General features: G+C 43.6%; 1 protein-coding gene across 2 annotated transcripts in view; it reads right to left on the bottom strand.

Moving 5' to 3' along the window:
* DNAH9 (dynein axonemal heavy chain 9) overlaps positions 1-12927 on the bottom strand; it is a 336893-nt gene that overhangs the window by 2035 nt on the left and 321931 nt on the right. For both annotated transcript variants that reach the window (XM_045824289.1, XM_045824290.1), the window contains exon 68: positions 3215-3604. In XM_045824289.1, the coding sequence (XP_045680245.1) occupies positions 3215-3604 (390 nt within the window). The remainder of the gene's footprint in view (positions 1-3214; positions 3605-12927) is intronic.

Genomic DNA, 12927 nt, shown 5'->3' with positions numbered 1-12927 from the left:
AGTTCCAGTCCTTCCCTTCCTGTGCTTAGGAACTTGTACTGTTTTTATCATACAAATTACATCTTTATACATTTTATGCCGATCAACACAGATATGTAAGTATTGCTTTATGTAGTTATCCTTTAAATCAGATACAAGAAAAAAGTTGCAAGCAAAAGTTCATTTATATTGTCTTTTATACTTACATATACAATTGCCTTTACTGGTACTCTATTTCTGCATGTGACTAGAGTTACTCTTTAGGGTATAGTCACTTCATCCTGAAGGACTCCCTTTTGTATTTCTGGTAGGGCTGGTCTGCTAGTAATGAATTGTCTCTGCCACTTAAAAAAAAATCTGGGACTATCTTAATTTCTTCTTCATTTTTGAGAGATAATTTTGCTAGATGTAGAGTTCTTGGCTGATGGTCTTTTTCTTTAAGTACTATGACTACATACTTCTACCACCTTCTGGCCTTCATGGTTTCTTATGAGAAATCAGCTCTCTTAAACGATGGATTGCTTTTGTCTTGCTGCTTTCAAGATTCTCTCTTTGCCTTTATCTTTTAACAGTGACTGTGGCCTGTTGGTTGTCAAGGTACCAGAGTTTGGGGGAGTAGGGATGGAATAGGGCAAGTTAGAAGGCCACAAAGCTTGTTCTTCTTACTGAGATTCAGCTATTTTCCTTCAATAAGTGCTCCTTGGATTGCTGAAAGCCTTTGGTTAATTTCCGTGATTCTGAAGATGTTGATTTTAACAGTGTTTTTCACCAATGTTCTCATTGTTTTATGGACGAGAGAATTTTTGGACATCTTTACTCTTACCTTTTTGCTGAAATCTTTCTGGAATAGACACTGTAAAACAACAGCTTTTGGTAGGCAGGTACTGCTTTTATAGAAAGTTTTTCTTAGTAGTACTTAGAAACAAGGTAATGAAAAATTGGAGGTAGGTGATTGGAATCATATCCTTTCACCCCATACAGTGGCACTGCTCTTCCTTTTGAAATTCTTACCTTTCTGTAATTCTTCTGTTTTGGTGTTTTTGGTACCTTAGCCCTGGCTCTCCCTGTGCCACTCTACCCACAATGCACTCCATGTGTGTTCTCTCATACAAGACTCTAGACAGAGGGAGGAGAGTCAGCTTCCCTCTCAAGATTCAGGCTGCTTAAAAACATGTCCCACTTTACTGTCCTTTCTGTTGGCCCCTTGTTGGTTCCCTGGAGCTGCCAGAACAAACTTGGTGGTTTTGTGTTGGGAACTGCCATGCCTGGTTTCAGAAGCTGTAACCCCCCCATGACTAAGGCTGGGTAAGCGACCTTGGGACCATAAGCCCCTGAGGGGACAAAGCTCACCTCCCTGGCAGGAGCGCTGCCTCTGCTCCTTTTACTTCATCCATAACTGGTCCCCAATGCTTGATCAGTTAGCCAGTGATGGGTGAGATTCCCCAAAGGGGGGAACAACCTAAGCCAGGCACGATCACATGGGAGGCCCCCAAGGAAGGACTTGGGGGGCTACACCAAAAGGGGGTGATGGACCCTCACCCCTTGGCTTTGACAAAGCCTGAGTCCTCATTCTGTCTGCAAGAAGTCTCCTAATCTCTTGGCTGCCTTACTTCCCCTGCTTGACTTAAGCCTGAAACAATCACAGAGGGTGGTGCAGCCATGAGCTAGAAAGGGTGGATTCCCTGGGCAATCAGGCCTAAGAAAGAATATGTAAAATCCTGTGAAACCTGCTTTGTTTAGAATGCTCTCAATTAAATGATAAGGGTCCAAGCAAGAAGTGAGTTTGTTCCTCAGAATTTTATAGTTCTTTAGCTATCTGACTGTGACTCAAAATAGGCCCTCAGAGTTCTTTGTTATCTATTGTTTGATCCTTACTGTCTGACAATGATGAATGAGCTTTACCTGTATTCTTGTGCAAATGAACCCAGTAAAAGCCCGTTGAGGAAAAGGCTCTTGGCCCTTCTCCTTTGAGAGATCAGCCACCTTTCCTCCCCAAGCAGATCATGTCTTGGAAAACATTCTCATCCATGGCGGCCGGGGAGCTGGGGCCTGCAGGTGGAGCCCCCTCACAGCTTTGTACAACAGAAATGTATTCTCTCAAGTTCTGAGGCCAGAATTCTAAAATTAAGGCATGGGCAGGGTTGGTTCCTTCTGGTGTCTCTGAGGCAGAAACTGTCCTGTGCCTCTTCCTAGCTCCTGGTGGCTTCTGGCCATCCTTGGTGTTGGCCGGGTGGCAGGTGTACCGCTCCAACCTCTGCCTCCATCTGCCTGGGACATTCTCTTCTGTGTCTCCAGCATGGTCTTCTTATAAGCAGGATTTAGGTTCTACTCTCACAGTACCTATTTCCAAATAAGGTCACCTGAGGTTCTGGGTGGATGTGAATTTTGGAAGGACACTCTTCAACCCAGTACAGCTGAATATGTATATTTACATGGCCTTCTAGGATCTTCTAATGGTTGTTCCCCAATAGCTTGATACTGACTGCTAGGAATAGTTTAGTGTCACTTATCAAGTGGGACATTTCACTAATAACTCCTTCTAGGTCATATGTGTAGCAAAGGTAAATTTGTTCTAGAATTATCCACTTACGTTCATGTCATTTATCCCAGCCATCTGTGCTTGTTTGCCAGTTTTCTATCCACTATAAATATCTCAAATTTTATGCTGACTCAGATTTTTATTTAGTGTTTGGTAAGGAATCCTTTCAAAAAATGTCACTTTAAATGACATCTACTGGCTCCCCTCAGCTGAAGGGATTCCTGCCCTCCTGCAGTCATGAATGAGGGAAGTGCGGCCCAGGGAGGTGGAGTGGCATCCCCAGGTCACACACACAGGGGTGGCTGACTCTAGCACTTTCTGAGCACTCCCTGGGTGCCAGGTGCTGTTCTAAGTTAGTTGTGCATAGTGGCTTAGTTCATTTTTCACAGGAACTGCATTGTCCCACACAACAGTTGAGTGAACTAAGATTTAGAGAAATAAAATGATATCCCAAGGTCACAGAGTTAATAAGTGATGTTGCTTGGAGTTAGACCCAGTGTCTGGTTCCAGAGCTGTTGCTTTAACCACTCTACTCACTCTGCTAAGCCTGGGCTCTTGGCATGATCCCTAGTTGCATAAAAATGGCTTGTCAGCCTCCAGGAAAGATGACCTCAGTCAAAAGGTTCAGAGACATCCCTTTCAGTAATCACATTATGGGAGGTGGCATGTATTTAGCCAGCCCACAGACAGATTTACCTGTGCATCCCAGCGGGCACCTTCCATGAAGAGGCCATGGACGTAGGCCCCTTCCCGAGGAGGGCTTCTGAACTCCTCTCTGTTCTTCTTTGTCACATCACACTGCAGGGCCATCTGGTCTAGTGGCCACTCGTTCTTGCGGGCCATGGACTGCATTATGGCGGTCAGGAAGGACTGGGGGTTGAAGAAGCCTGTCAGCCACACAGTGGAGGGCATTGTGAAATCACCTGTCCAAGCCTCCAGCTCCTTGATTCGGCTGAGGAGGTCCAGAAACCAGACAGCCAGGCCTGCTATGGAAGGGTAGGCTCGCTTGGCCCAGGGCTCTGGCACTGTATCAAGGTATAGGTTGTTCTGTAGGTTCTCCATGTCCCCGGTCATGGTCAGCTCCCCCTGAAGACAAAGAAGGAGAGGAGACAGTAAGGGGGCAGCAAGTCTCTGCAAACAACTAGCCTCAGGGACTTCTTGCTCCTGGCCCTCAGGCAGACAGGGGATGACTCCAGGGGTAGTGACATGACTGTCCTGTCTAGCCCTTGATTAGCAGGGTTTGTCTCAGAGAGGCTGGTCCTTTAACACTCCCCCTGCTCCAGTGATATCAGAGTCTACCCCTGTCTACTGGTGGTAGTGGACTGGTCCACTGTGGACTGCAGACCCCCTGGGGGTTCCATGCTGATTCAACGTGCCCTAGAACTTGAACTCCATGGCTCTGTTCTGGTCTTGGCAGCGACCTTGCAAGCTTTTGCATGCAACTTAGAAACACAAACTTACAAAGTTTAGTTTAAAGATGGTTTTCTTTTTTTAAAATATATTTTATTGATTATGCTATTACAGTTGTCTCATTTTCCCCCTTCACTCCCCTCCACCCTGTACACCCTCTCCCACCCGTATCCCCCCTTTAATCATGTCCATGTGTCATACTTATAATTTCTTTAGCTTCTACATTTCCCATACTATTCTTACCCTCCCCCTATCTATTTTCAACCTACAATCTATGCTACTTATTCTCTGTACCTTTTCCCCCTCTCTCCTCTTCCCACTCCCCTTTTGCTAACCCTCCATGTGATCTCCATTTCTGTGGTTCTGTTCCTGTTCTAGTTGTTTGCTTAGTTTCTTTTGGTTTTGCTTTAGGTGTGGTTGTTAATAATTGTGAGTTTGCTGTCCTTTTACTATACATGTTTTTTCTTTATGTTCTTTTCTTAGATAAGTCCCTTGAACATTTCATAAAATAAGGGCTTGGTGATGATGAACTCCTTTAACTTGACCTTATCTGAGAAGCAGTTTATCTGCCCTTCCATTCTAAATGAAAGCTTTGCTGGATAGAGGAATTTGGGATGTAGGTCCTTGTCTTTCATGACTTGGAATATTTCTTTCCAGCCCCTTCTTGTCCATGTGTCACACTTATAATTTCTTTAGCTTCGACATTTGAGAGACCTCATAAGGTCTCTTTTGAGAAATCAGCTGACAGTCTGATGGGAACTCCTTTGTAGGTTACTGTCCCCTTATCTCTTGCTGCTTCTAGGATTCTCTCCTTCATTTTTACCTTGGCTAATGTAATGATGATGTGCCTTGGTGTGTTTCTTCTTGGGTCCAACTTCTTTGGGGGCTTTCTGAGCTTCCTGGATTTCCTGGAAGTCTATTTCCTTTGCCAGAATGGGGAAGTTCTCCTTTATTATTTGTTCAAATACATGCTCAATCTGTTGCTTTTCCTCTTCCCCTTCTGGTACCCCTATAATTCGGATGTTGGAATGTTTAAAGATGTCCTGGAGGTTCCTAAGCTTTTCCTCGTTTTTTTGAATTCTTATGTCTTCATTTTTTCCTCCTTGGTTGTTTTTCTCTTCTTCTGGTCCACTCTATTGTTTTGAGTCCCAGTTTCCTTCCCTTCACTATGGGCTCTCCGTGCATCTTCCTTCATCTCTTTTATGGTAACCTGCATTTTTTCCATGTAATTTGTGCCCCAAATCAACCAATTCCATGAGCTGCCTGATCACCAGTGTTTTGAACTGTGCATCTGATAGATTGGCTATTTCTTGGTCGCTCAAAAGGATGAGTCCTGGGGGACTGATCTGTTCTTCTGTTTGAGACATGTCTCTCTCTCTCTCTCCTTTTTTTTTTGTTCCTGTCTGGTCACTCCTGTTACGGTGAGGGGCGGAGCCTTAGGTGTTCACCGGGGCTGGGCACCCCAGTCGCTAGATTGTGACGTTGTATGTGGGGGTGGGGGTGGGGGCAGGAGGGAACAATGGCGGCAGCTCCGTTCTCCTGGGATGTCAGTCCCTTCTTTGGGGTCCTGGGTTGCGCGCTCTGCCCTGGTCCCCAGTGCCGCCTCACTGGGTCTGCCAGCCACCGCTTGCATACTCAGGGTCCACCACTGCGTCCCAGAAGGCTTACGTGCTCCCAGTCGCCTTATGCGCCCAGTTCTCCCTGATCTTCGCGTGCCATGACCCGTGCCCGCTCCTCTCAGGCCCTCCTACCAGTCTGGGTGAACAGGTCTACTTCAACTTCTTGGCTGTCCGACTTCCATTCAGATAAATTCTCTATCAGTTCTGGGTGTTATTCTAGCTCTAAATTGTTGTTGTTCTAATCTTGGTTGTGTGTGGAGGTACCGTGCGTCCACCTATGCCTCCATCTTGCTGGAAGTCTAAAGATGGTTTTCAATGAATACCTTTCTGTACAGATTTCATATAGCCATTAGAAGAGGGTTCCTTATGTTGTCTAACACTTTGGTTTCTGAAGGAAATCCTTGATTTGGGGGAATATAGATCCTCTGGACTTTGGCTTCTTGTGTTTATGAGGAATACTTGTTTCTCATTCTCTTTTCTCATAATGTCTTTGGCATTGGGCTTATTCTGGCTGGATACAATTTTGCTGGGAAGTGTTCCCTCTGCTTTTTATTTAAATTAAACTTTTTATTTTGAGATAGTTGTAGATATACATGCAGTTGTAAGAAATATAGTTTCCCCCAATAGCTACATCTTGCAAAACTTGCAGTACAATATGACAAACAGGGTGATATTGATACAGTCAAGACACAAACCATTTATATCACCACAAAGATTCTTTGCACAGTCACTCCAGCTTTTCTCCTGTCCCATCCTTTCTGTAACCCCTAGTTTAGTAACCACTGATCTAGTCTATTTCTGTAATTTTGTCATTTTAGGAAATCTATATAAATGGAATCACAGAGTTTGAAACCTTTTGGGATTGCCTTTTTTCACTCAGCAAAATTCTCTGAAAATCCATCCAGGTTTTTGCAAGTACCAAATAGTGCATTCCTTTTTATTACTGAGTAGTGCCCCATGGTATGTATGGTAGGCAGAATGACAGCCCCTCCCAGCTTCTTTATCCTGTTTTGGGTGTCTGTCCCTCCACCAGTATCACACAGTATTAATTACTGTACCTATAGAATAAGTCTTGAAATTAGGTGAACTGTTTCCTGCTTTATTCTTTTTCAAAGTTGTTTTCATTCTTTCATTTCCTTTGTTTTTATACATGAATTTTAGAACAATTGCCTCAGGATCTAGAAAAGGTTCTTACTGGGTTTCTAATAGAAATTATATTAAACCTGCATGCATATCAATTTGAGTAGAATTGACAATTTTACTGTGTTGTCTTCCAACCCATGAGCAGTGTATGGCCCTCCATGTATGTATGCATTCTTTGCTTCCTTTTACCAGTGTTTTGTAGTTTTTAGCGTTAAAGTGCTGTATTTGTTAGATTTACATATGAGTATTTCAATTTTTGAGTGGTTAAATGGTATTTTAAATTTTGGTGTCCATGTTTTTATTGCTTGTATATAGAAATGTTATTAATTTTGTGTGTTTAGCTTGTATCCTGTGACCTTTCTTTTAGTACTTTAATGATATTTCTCCACTGTCTTCTGCTTGTGTAGCTTTCTACAAAATGTCTGCTGTCTTTTTTTTTCTTTTACTCCTTTTTATACACTTTTTATTTTTTCCTCTGGCTGCCTTTAAGATTTTTCTTTACCCTTGGGTTTCAAAAACCTAATTATGAGGTACCTTTACATAGATTTCATTAGGCTTATTGTGTGGGGCTTGTGTTTATGGGCTTATAAATTTTATTAAATTTGCAGAAATGTGGCCCTTAATTCTTCAAATACTTTTTTTCTGTCCACCTTACCCCCTCCCTAACTCTTTCTTCCTAGGACTCCAATTGCACATATGTTAGATGACTTGACATCATTTCACAGGCCACTGATGCTCAGTGTTCTTAATTTCAATGTTACCCCCTCCCTCATTTGGATAGTTTCATTGCTCTATTTTCATGGTTACTGATCTTTTCTGCTGTATCTAATTAGTTGTTAACCATCCAAAGTGTTTTTTTTTTTCATTTCATATAATGTATTTCTCATCTCCATATATTTCACTGGGTCTTTTTTTAAAATATCTTCCTTTTTCATTTCATAATGTTATTTTCTTCAACCTTCTTGAATGTATAGGGCAAACTTATAATAGTTGTCTTATCATCCTTGTCTACTAATTCCATTATCCCTGCCATTTCTGGCTCCATTTCAGTTGATCAGCTTTTCTCCTGGCTATAGATCATATAGTACTGCTTCATTACATGCCTGTAATTACATGCCTGTAATTTATGTCAAATGCTGTGAATTTTACATAAGTAAGTGCTGGATTTTGTTGCATTCTTTTAAAGGGTACTGGAAATTATTTATTTATTTATTTATTTATTTATCCTGTAATTAATTCACTTGGAATCAATACATCTGTCAGAAGCTTGCATTTCAGCTTTGTGTGTGTTGGCAGTGGGTGGAGGGGAGAGTCTGGACCAGTCTAGGTCTAGTTTATTCTCACTACTGAAAATTCTCTCTGATACCATCTGTTTTGTGACTTTTTCTACTCTGCTGAGTGGGAACATAATCTATTCTCTGCTTTGTCTGAGCTCTGATAATTGTCCTCACTGCCCTTTTCTCGTTTTCTTTCCCAGCTTTGGGTAGTTTTATCTCTCATGTGCAGAGCAGTAGACAGCCGAAGGCTCAGGGGATGCGTCTGCAGATCCCTCAAGCTCGCTCTTGGCCTATACAGCTCACACCTCAGGTATTCGATCTGCATACTCTGCCTTGGTGGTCTGAGCACTGTGGTCTCTCCAATTCAGCAGAACTGTGGTGCTCTTCCTGAAACTTCCTCCACACAGTTAGTTTTTGCAGCGAGGGGCTCATTCAAAGGAGGCAAACCTTTCTTGTTTCTTTTTTTCAAGTATCACAGTCATGTAGCACTGACAGGACTGATGTTTTTCACATATTGTCTGGCTTTCTAGTTAAGGTAAATCTGGTTTGTTGGCCATAAAAAGAAAACCAGAGAAGTCACTTTTAAGCATCATTTCATCACTTCACAGAGGATGCTATCATAACTGTAAAATTTCCTTTTGTAATCAGAGTCTGTTTCTGTTTGAGCCAACAAAGAACTCTAAATGTGGAAAAGAAATTATTGAAAAACTTAAAGTCATCAAGAATAATGCAAGCCAAGGTCTTTTAATGGATTATTGTGCATGTGTGTGATTTTCTAAATCCCTGATTTATAAAGACAAGCACATTGAATTCCTCACAGGTTACACAGTGTTTGCTGTGGTGAACAAACAAATTAAACAGAATGACTCATACTGAAGAGTGATGGGTGCAGTTGAACAGCTGACCGGCCTTGCTCCTTCCTGTATCACCTTTGTATTCAAACCCACAGCAACACAGTGAAGGCCATACTAATTTTTTTCTCCTAGGAATATAGACCAATTAGAAGAGTCCTGCCCTGGGTGGTGTGGCTCAGTAGGTTGGAGAGTCTCATCCCATAGTCTGAAAGGTCATGGGTTCGATTCCAGACCAGGGCACATGCCCAGGTTGTGGATTTGATCCCCAGTTGGGGCACATACATTCAACAAACCAATCGATGCTTCTCTCTAATATTGGTGTTTCTCTCCCTCTCTTTCCCTCCCTTCCTCTTTCTCTATAAGCAATGAAATGTCCTCTGATGGGGATTAAGAAAAAGAGTCCTTGCCTGATGAGTTTATAGTTTAACTGGGGAAGCAGGGTTTATAATTGTGAAAAGGCTTGAGTAGTTTCAAAAGAGATGCAGGCATAAGTGTATAGTAACCCAGGAACCACGCTGGATCTCTGTATCATAGAGATTGTGCAAAGTGAGCGCAATCAGGTGGTACAGTCAGAGAAAGGCTTATAAATAAGATTCATTTCCTGGTGGGTATTTAAGTTGGGAAGGGCCCTGGATGGGCCGGAAGGCTAGGGGATGGCTATTCCAGACATGTGCCATGACTGAGCTGGGGCCTGTGTCACGCAGGGAAAGCAGTGGCTGAGCACACTGTCTTCTAGGGAGGTGGGAGGGCTGGGAAGCCACCACAACCATGATGGATTATGCCCCCAAACAGGGCATAGTTCCATTGACCAGTAGATTTGATGTCACCTCACTTTGCTCATTCATTAAAGAGAATCTGAATCAGGGTCAGGTGAGTGCAAGTGCTAAAGGGGCAGAAGCCAGGCAAGGCCACTGATGTAATGCATTGCCATGCCACAAAACCTGAGAAACACAGAATGGGTGTGGATGGGTGGCTGGTAGAACCACTGGCCTCAGACAAGATAGTGAGAAGCTAGGAAATTCCTTCCAAGTGAACTAGGGAAACAGACAGCTGAACACAATGGCTGAGCAATTCACAGCCAGATGTAGACAGTCACCCCAGGGGAAGGCAGAGTGCTTGGCAGGGGGCAAAACTGGGAAAACAGGACCTCACCCCCAGGGTAGCCTCTTCTCCCTGGAGATAACATCTAGGATATAACATCTGGGCCTCAGTTGTGTTTTAGTTCCAGGCCCAGAAAAGCAGCAGAATCAGGTGGGTGATGCCAGGACTCACTACAATGACACTACAAGACCGCCTGCCCTGGCACTGACCAGTCAGTGGAGACCAGGACCCTGAAAGGTCCCACCTGGAAAACTGATGAATGTTCTGCTGAGACCCTTCCCTGAGACATCCCTTAAGGTTCCTGCCTGCAAGAGAGAAATAAAAGTCTCAAGATAAAGGACCTGGCACGGACTCTCCCTCTGGGGAGCTGTCTGTGCTACTCCCTTTTCCTTTTCCCCCTGCTTCTTTCCCCACAGGCACATGTCTCCTAAACTCTAAGGTAGCTGGCAGCTTGTCCCAGGCTAATCCCCTGCCCCTGTCCCCAAAGCTCCTCTTCTCCAACTTCCCCGTGAGCTCAGGCAGCCCAATCTAGGCTCTCCTGTTGCTTCTATGCTAAGCCCTTCCTTGTTTCACTGTCCTAAGCATTAATAAACATACCTCACAGTCATCTGGATTCATGCTGTGAAATCTTTGCTATGCACAGTCAAGAGCCCACATACTACAGTTGGCCCTAGGCAGACCCACTCGGCCAGGACCCTGTCCGGTCACAGCATGATTAGTCCAAGAACATATATGCATATATACGTAGCCCATGGACACAGACAGCAATGTGGTGAAGGCTGAGGAGTGGGGCTGGGTGAGGGGGGATGAAAGGGAGGAAATGGGGTACTTCTGTAATAATGTCAACAATAAAAAAAGATATATAGGCAAATCAAGAGCCATTACAAAAAAATAAAGTCCAATATACTTAAAAAATATAGGCCATATTCATTTTTTTAAATAAAAATTTCAGAAGTTTTCAATGGCTATTTTATTTACAAGATTACACAATGCTTTTTATAAATAATACACCAAAATAAATTTGATTCTTCACAAAACTGTGGGCTTTGTTAAATCTGGGTCTGTCTATGGAACTGCATTGCACATGTGATGTCGTCTGCCACCCGGGTTGTCTGGGAGTAAATGTCTCCCATCCGAGAGTCACCCCGTAACATGAAGCAGCAGAACTGGGCCAGCAGTACTGGAAAAAGGGGGATGAAATGTCCCGGTCCTTTGACCCCACTCCTGGGGGCTATGGCAGAATGAATCAGACAGAGATGAGCTCGGTGGGACTTGGCTCGGCCAGCCATTGCCATTGGCTTGTTCAGCGAAGCCCTTTGATTCCTGGCCATCTCCCTGGGCTGAGTCCACCCCTTACTCGGTGGTGCCATGGCTCAGACAGCCAAGGGCTGCTTCTGAAAACAGCGAAGTCACGGGAGCATCCACTTCTCTGAGTTTCGATGTAATAAGGAATTGTGTGCTCAAGGTGAAGATATATTTGTATGCAATGGGAAGGATTTTTAGGGCAGTCAAACTTCTGTAAGATACTATAATGAGGGATACATGTCATTACACATTTGTCCTAAGCCGCAGAATGTACAACATCAAGAGTGAACTTAATGTAAACTATGGACCTTGCTTGGGTCATTATGATGAGTCAAAGTAGGTTCATCAGTGGTAACAGCTGGACCACTGGTGGGGGTGTTGATAGTGCGGGCAGCTGTACATGGAGAGGGTTATGGGTGCAAGGGAACTTTCTGTGCCTTCCACACAATTTTGCTATAAACCTAAAAAAGCTCTAAAAAATACAGAAATAAAAAGATGCAATAGTTAAATTTTAACACCCTTCAGAAATCAGAAATCATTTCATAGCAGAGGAACATAAAATATGTTACTTGGCTTTCTTAGACATTTCTCACATCTGCTTGTAATGTGATTATAATTTATTAGGGTAATGATTTTGCATTTACTAATTGAATGTTCAAGTGAAGGAGCCTTAGAGGATGTAGTGCCTTAGGTTTTGTCAGTTTGAGAGTGAAGCAGGAAGGATTTAGGAAAAGAAGAAGTCATTTGACTTATAGTTAGGTTTCTGAACTCACATATTCCCATGACCTTGAGCAGAAGTGACAGTGACTCATCTTCAGAGGAGGGGCAGATACAAAGTGAGGGAACACAGTCCTGTGTTCATGAAGTGTAACTGGTGTCTCTCTTAGGGAAAGATATATCTGTAGATTCTAGGACAGCATTTCCTGAAAGGTGTTCAGGAAAAATTAGGTTGCTAAATGCTGTCAGATTGGTGGAGGCTGGAGTGGGCAGACAGTATGTTTCTGCGGCCAAACTCTGCATAATGAGGCCCTTCGTCAAGACTCAAGCTATACTCCCTTGGGGAAACCTGCTACAGAAAGAAAACTCACAGAGGAAACACTGAATCCTTCCCTTAAGAAAATGACCCAGTCCAGGGTTCTGTGACTTGCTTGTTACATGTCAGCACTGCAGGAAAATTAGGGAGAACTAGAGGCAGTGGGTGCCTTATGGTAGATGTGAGGGCCATCTGGCTGTGACCTTAACCATTTTATTCACCCCTATAAATCAGGGGTCCCCAACCTCCCTCCTCCTAGCCTGTGGATGCTGCTAGGTTGCTTGCACCACTGCCTGAGCTCTGCTTCCTGCCTCTCCCCCACCCACCCCAGTCCATGGAAAAATTGTCTTCCATGAAATCAGTCCCTCGTGCCAAAATGGTTGGGGATCGCTGATATAAACAAGTGCTCTTGTAAACTTTCTTTGATATGACATAGAATAAAAACCTTATTTTTTTCCTAGTAGGCCTTCATTGCTTTAAGTTTTGTGAAAATCTTATATTCCTAGGCTCCAGTGCGAACCTAAGGGTGTCACCCACTGGGGCCTGGTCCGTCACTTGGAAAGGGCACCACTGGTGTGTCTGAAGCAGCTGTGCTCTGGGCAGGTGGGCACACAGCTAGCCTCAGTCCACAGGGGTCAGCAGTGCCCACATGCCTCCTTCTCCAGGG

Source organism: Phyllostomus hastatus, unplaced genomic scaffold (assembly GCF_019186645.2).
Source record: "Phyllostomus hastatus isolate PE091 unplaced genomic scaffold, TTU_PhHast_1.1 phas_scaffold_55, whole genome shotgun sequence".
Lineage (NCBI taxonomy): Eukaryota > Metazoa > Chordata > Mammalia > Chiroptera > Phyllostomidae > Phyllostomus > Phyllostomus hastatus.
Note: the sequence above shows the minus strand (reverse complement) of the source record. Positions and strands in the feature narration are given on the sequence as shown.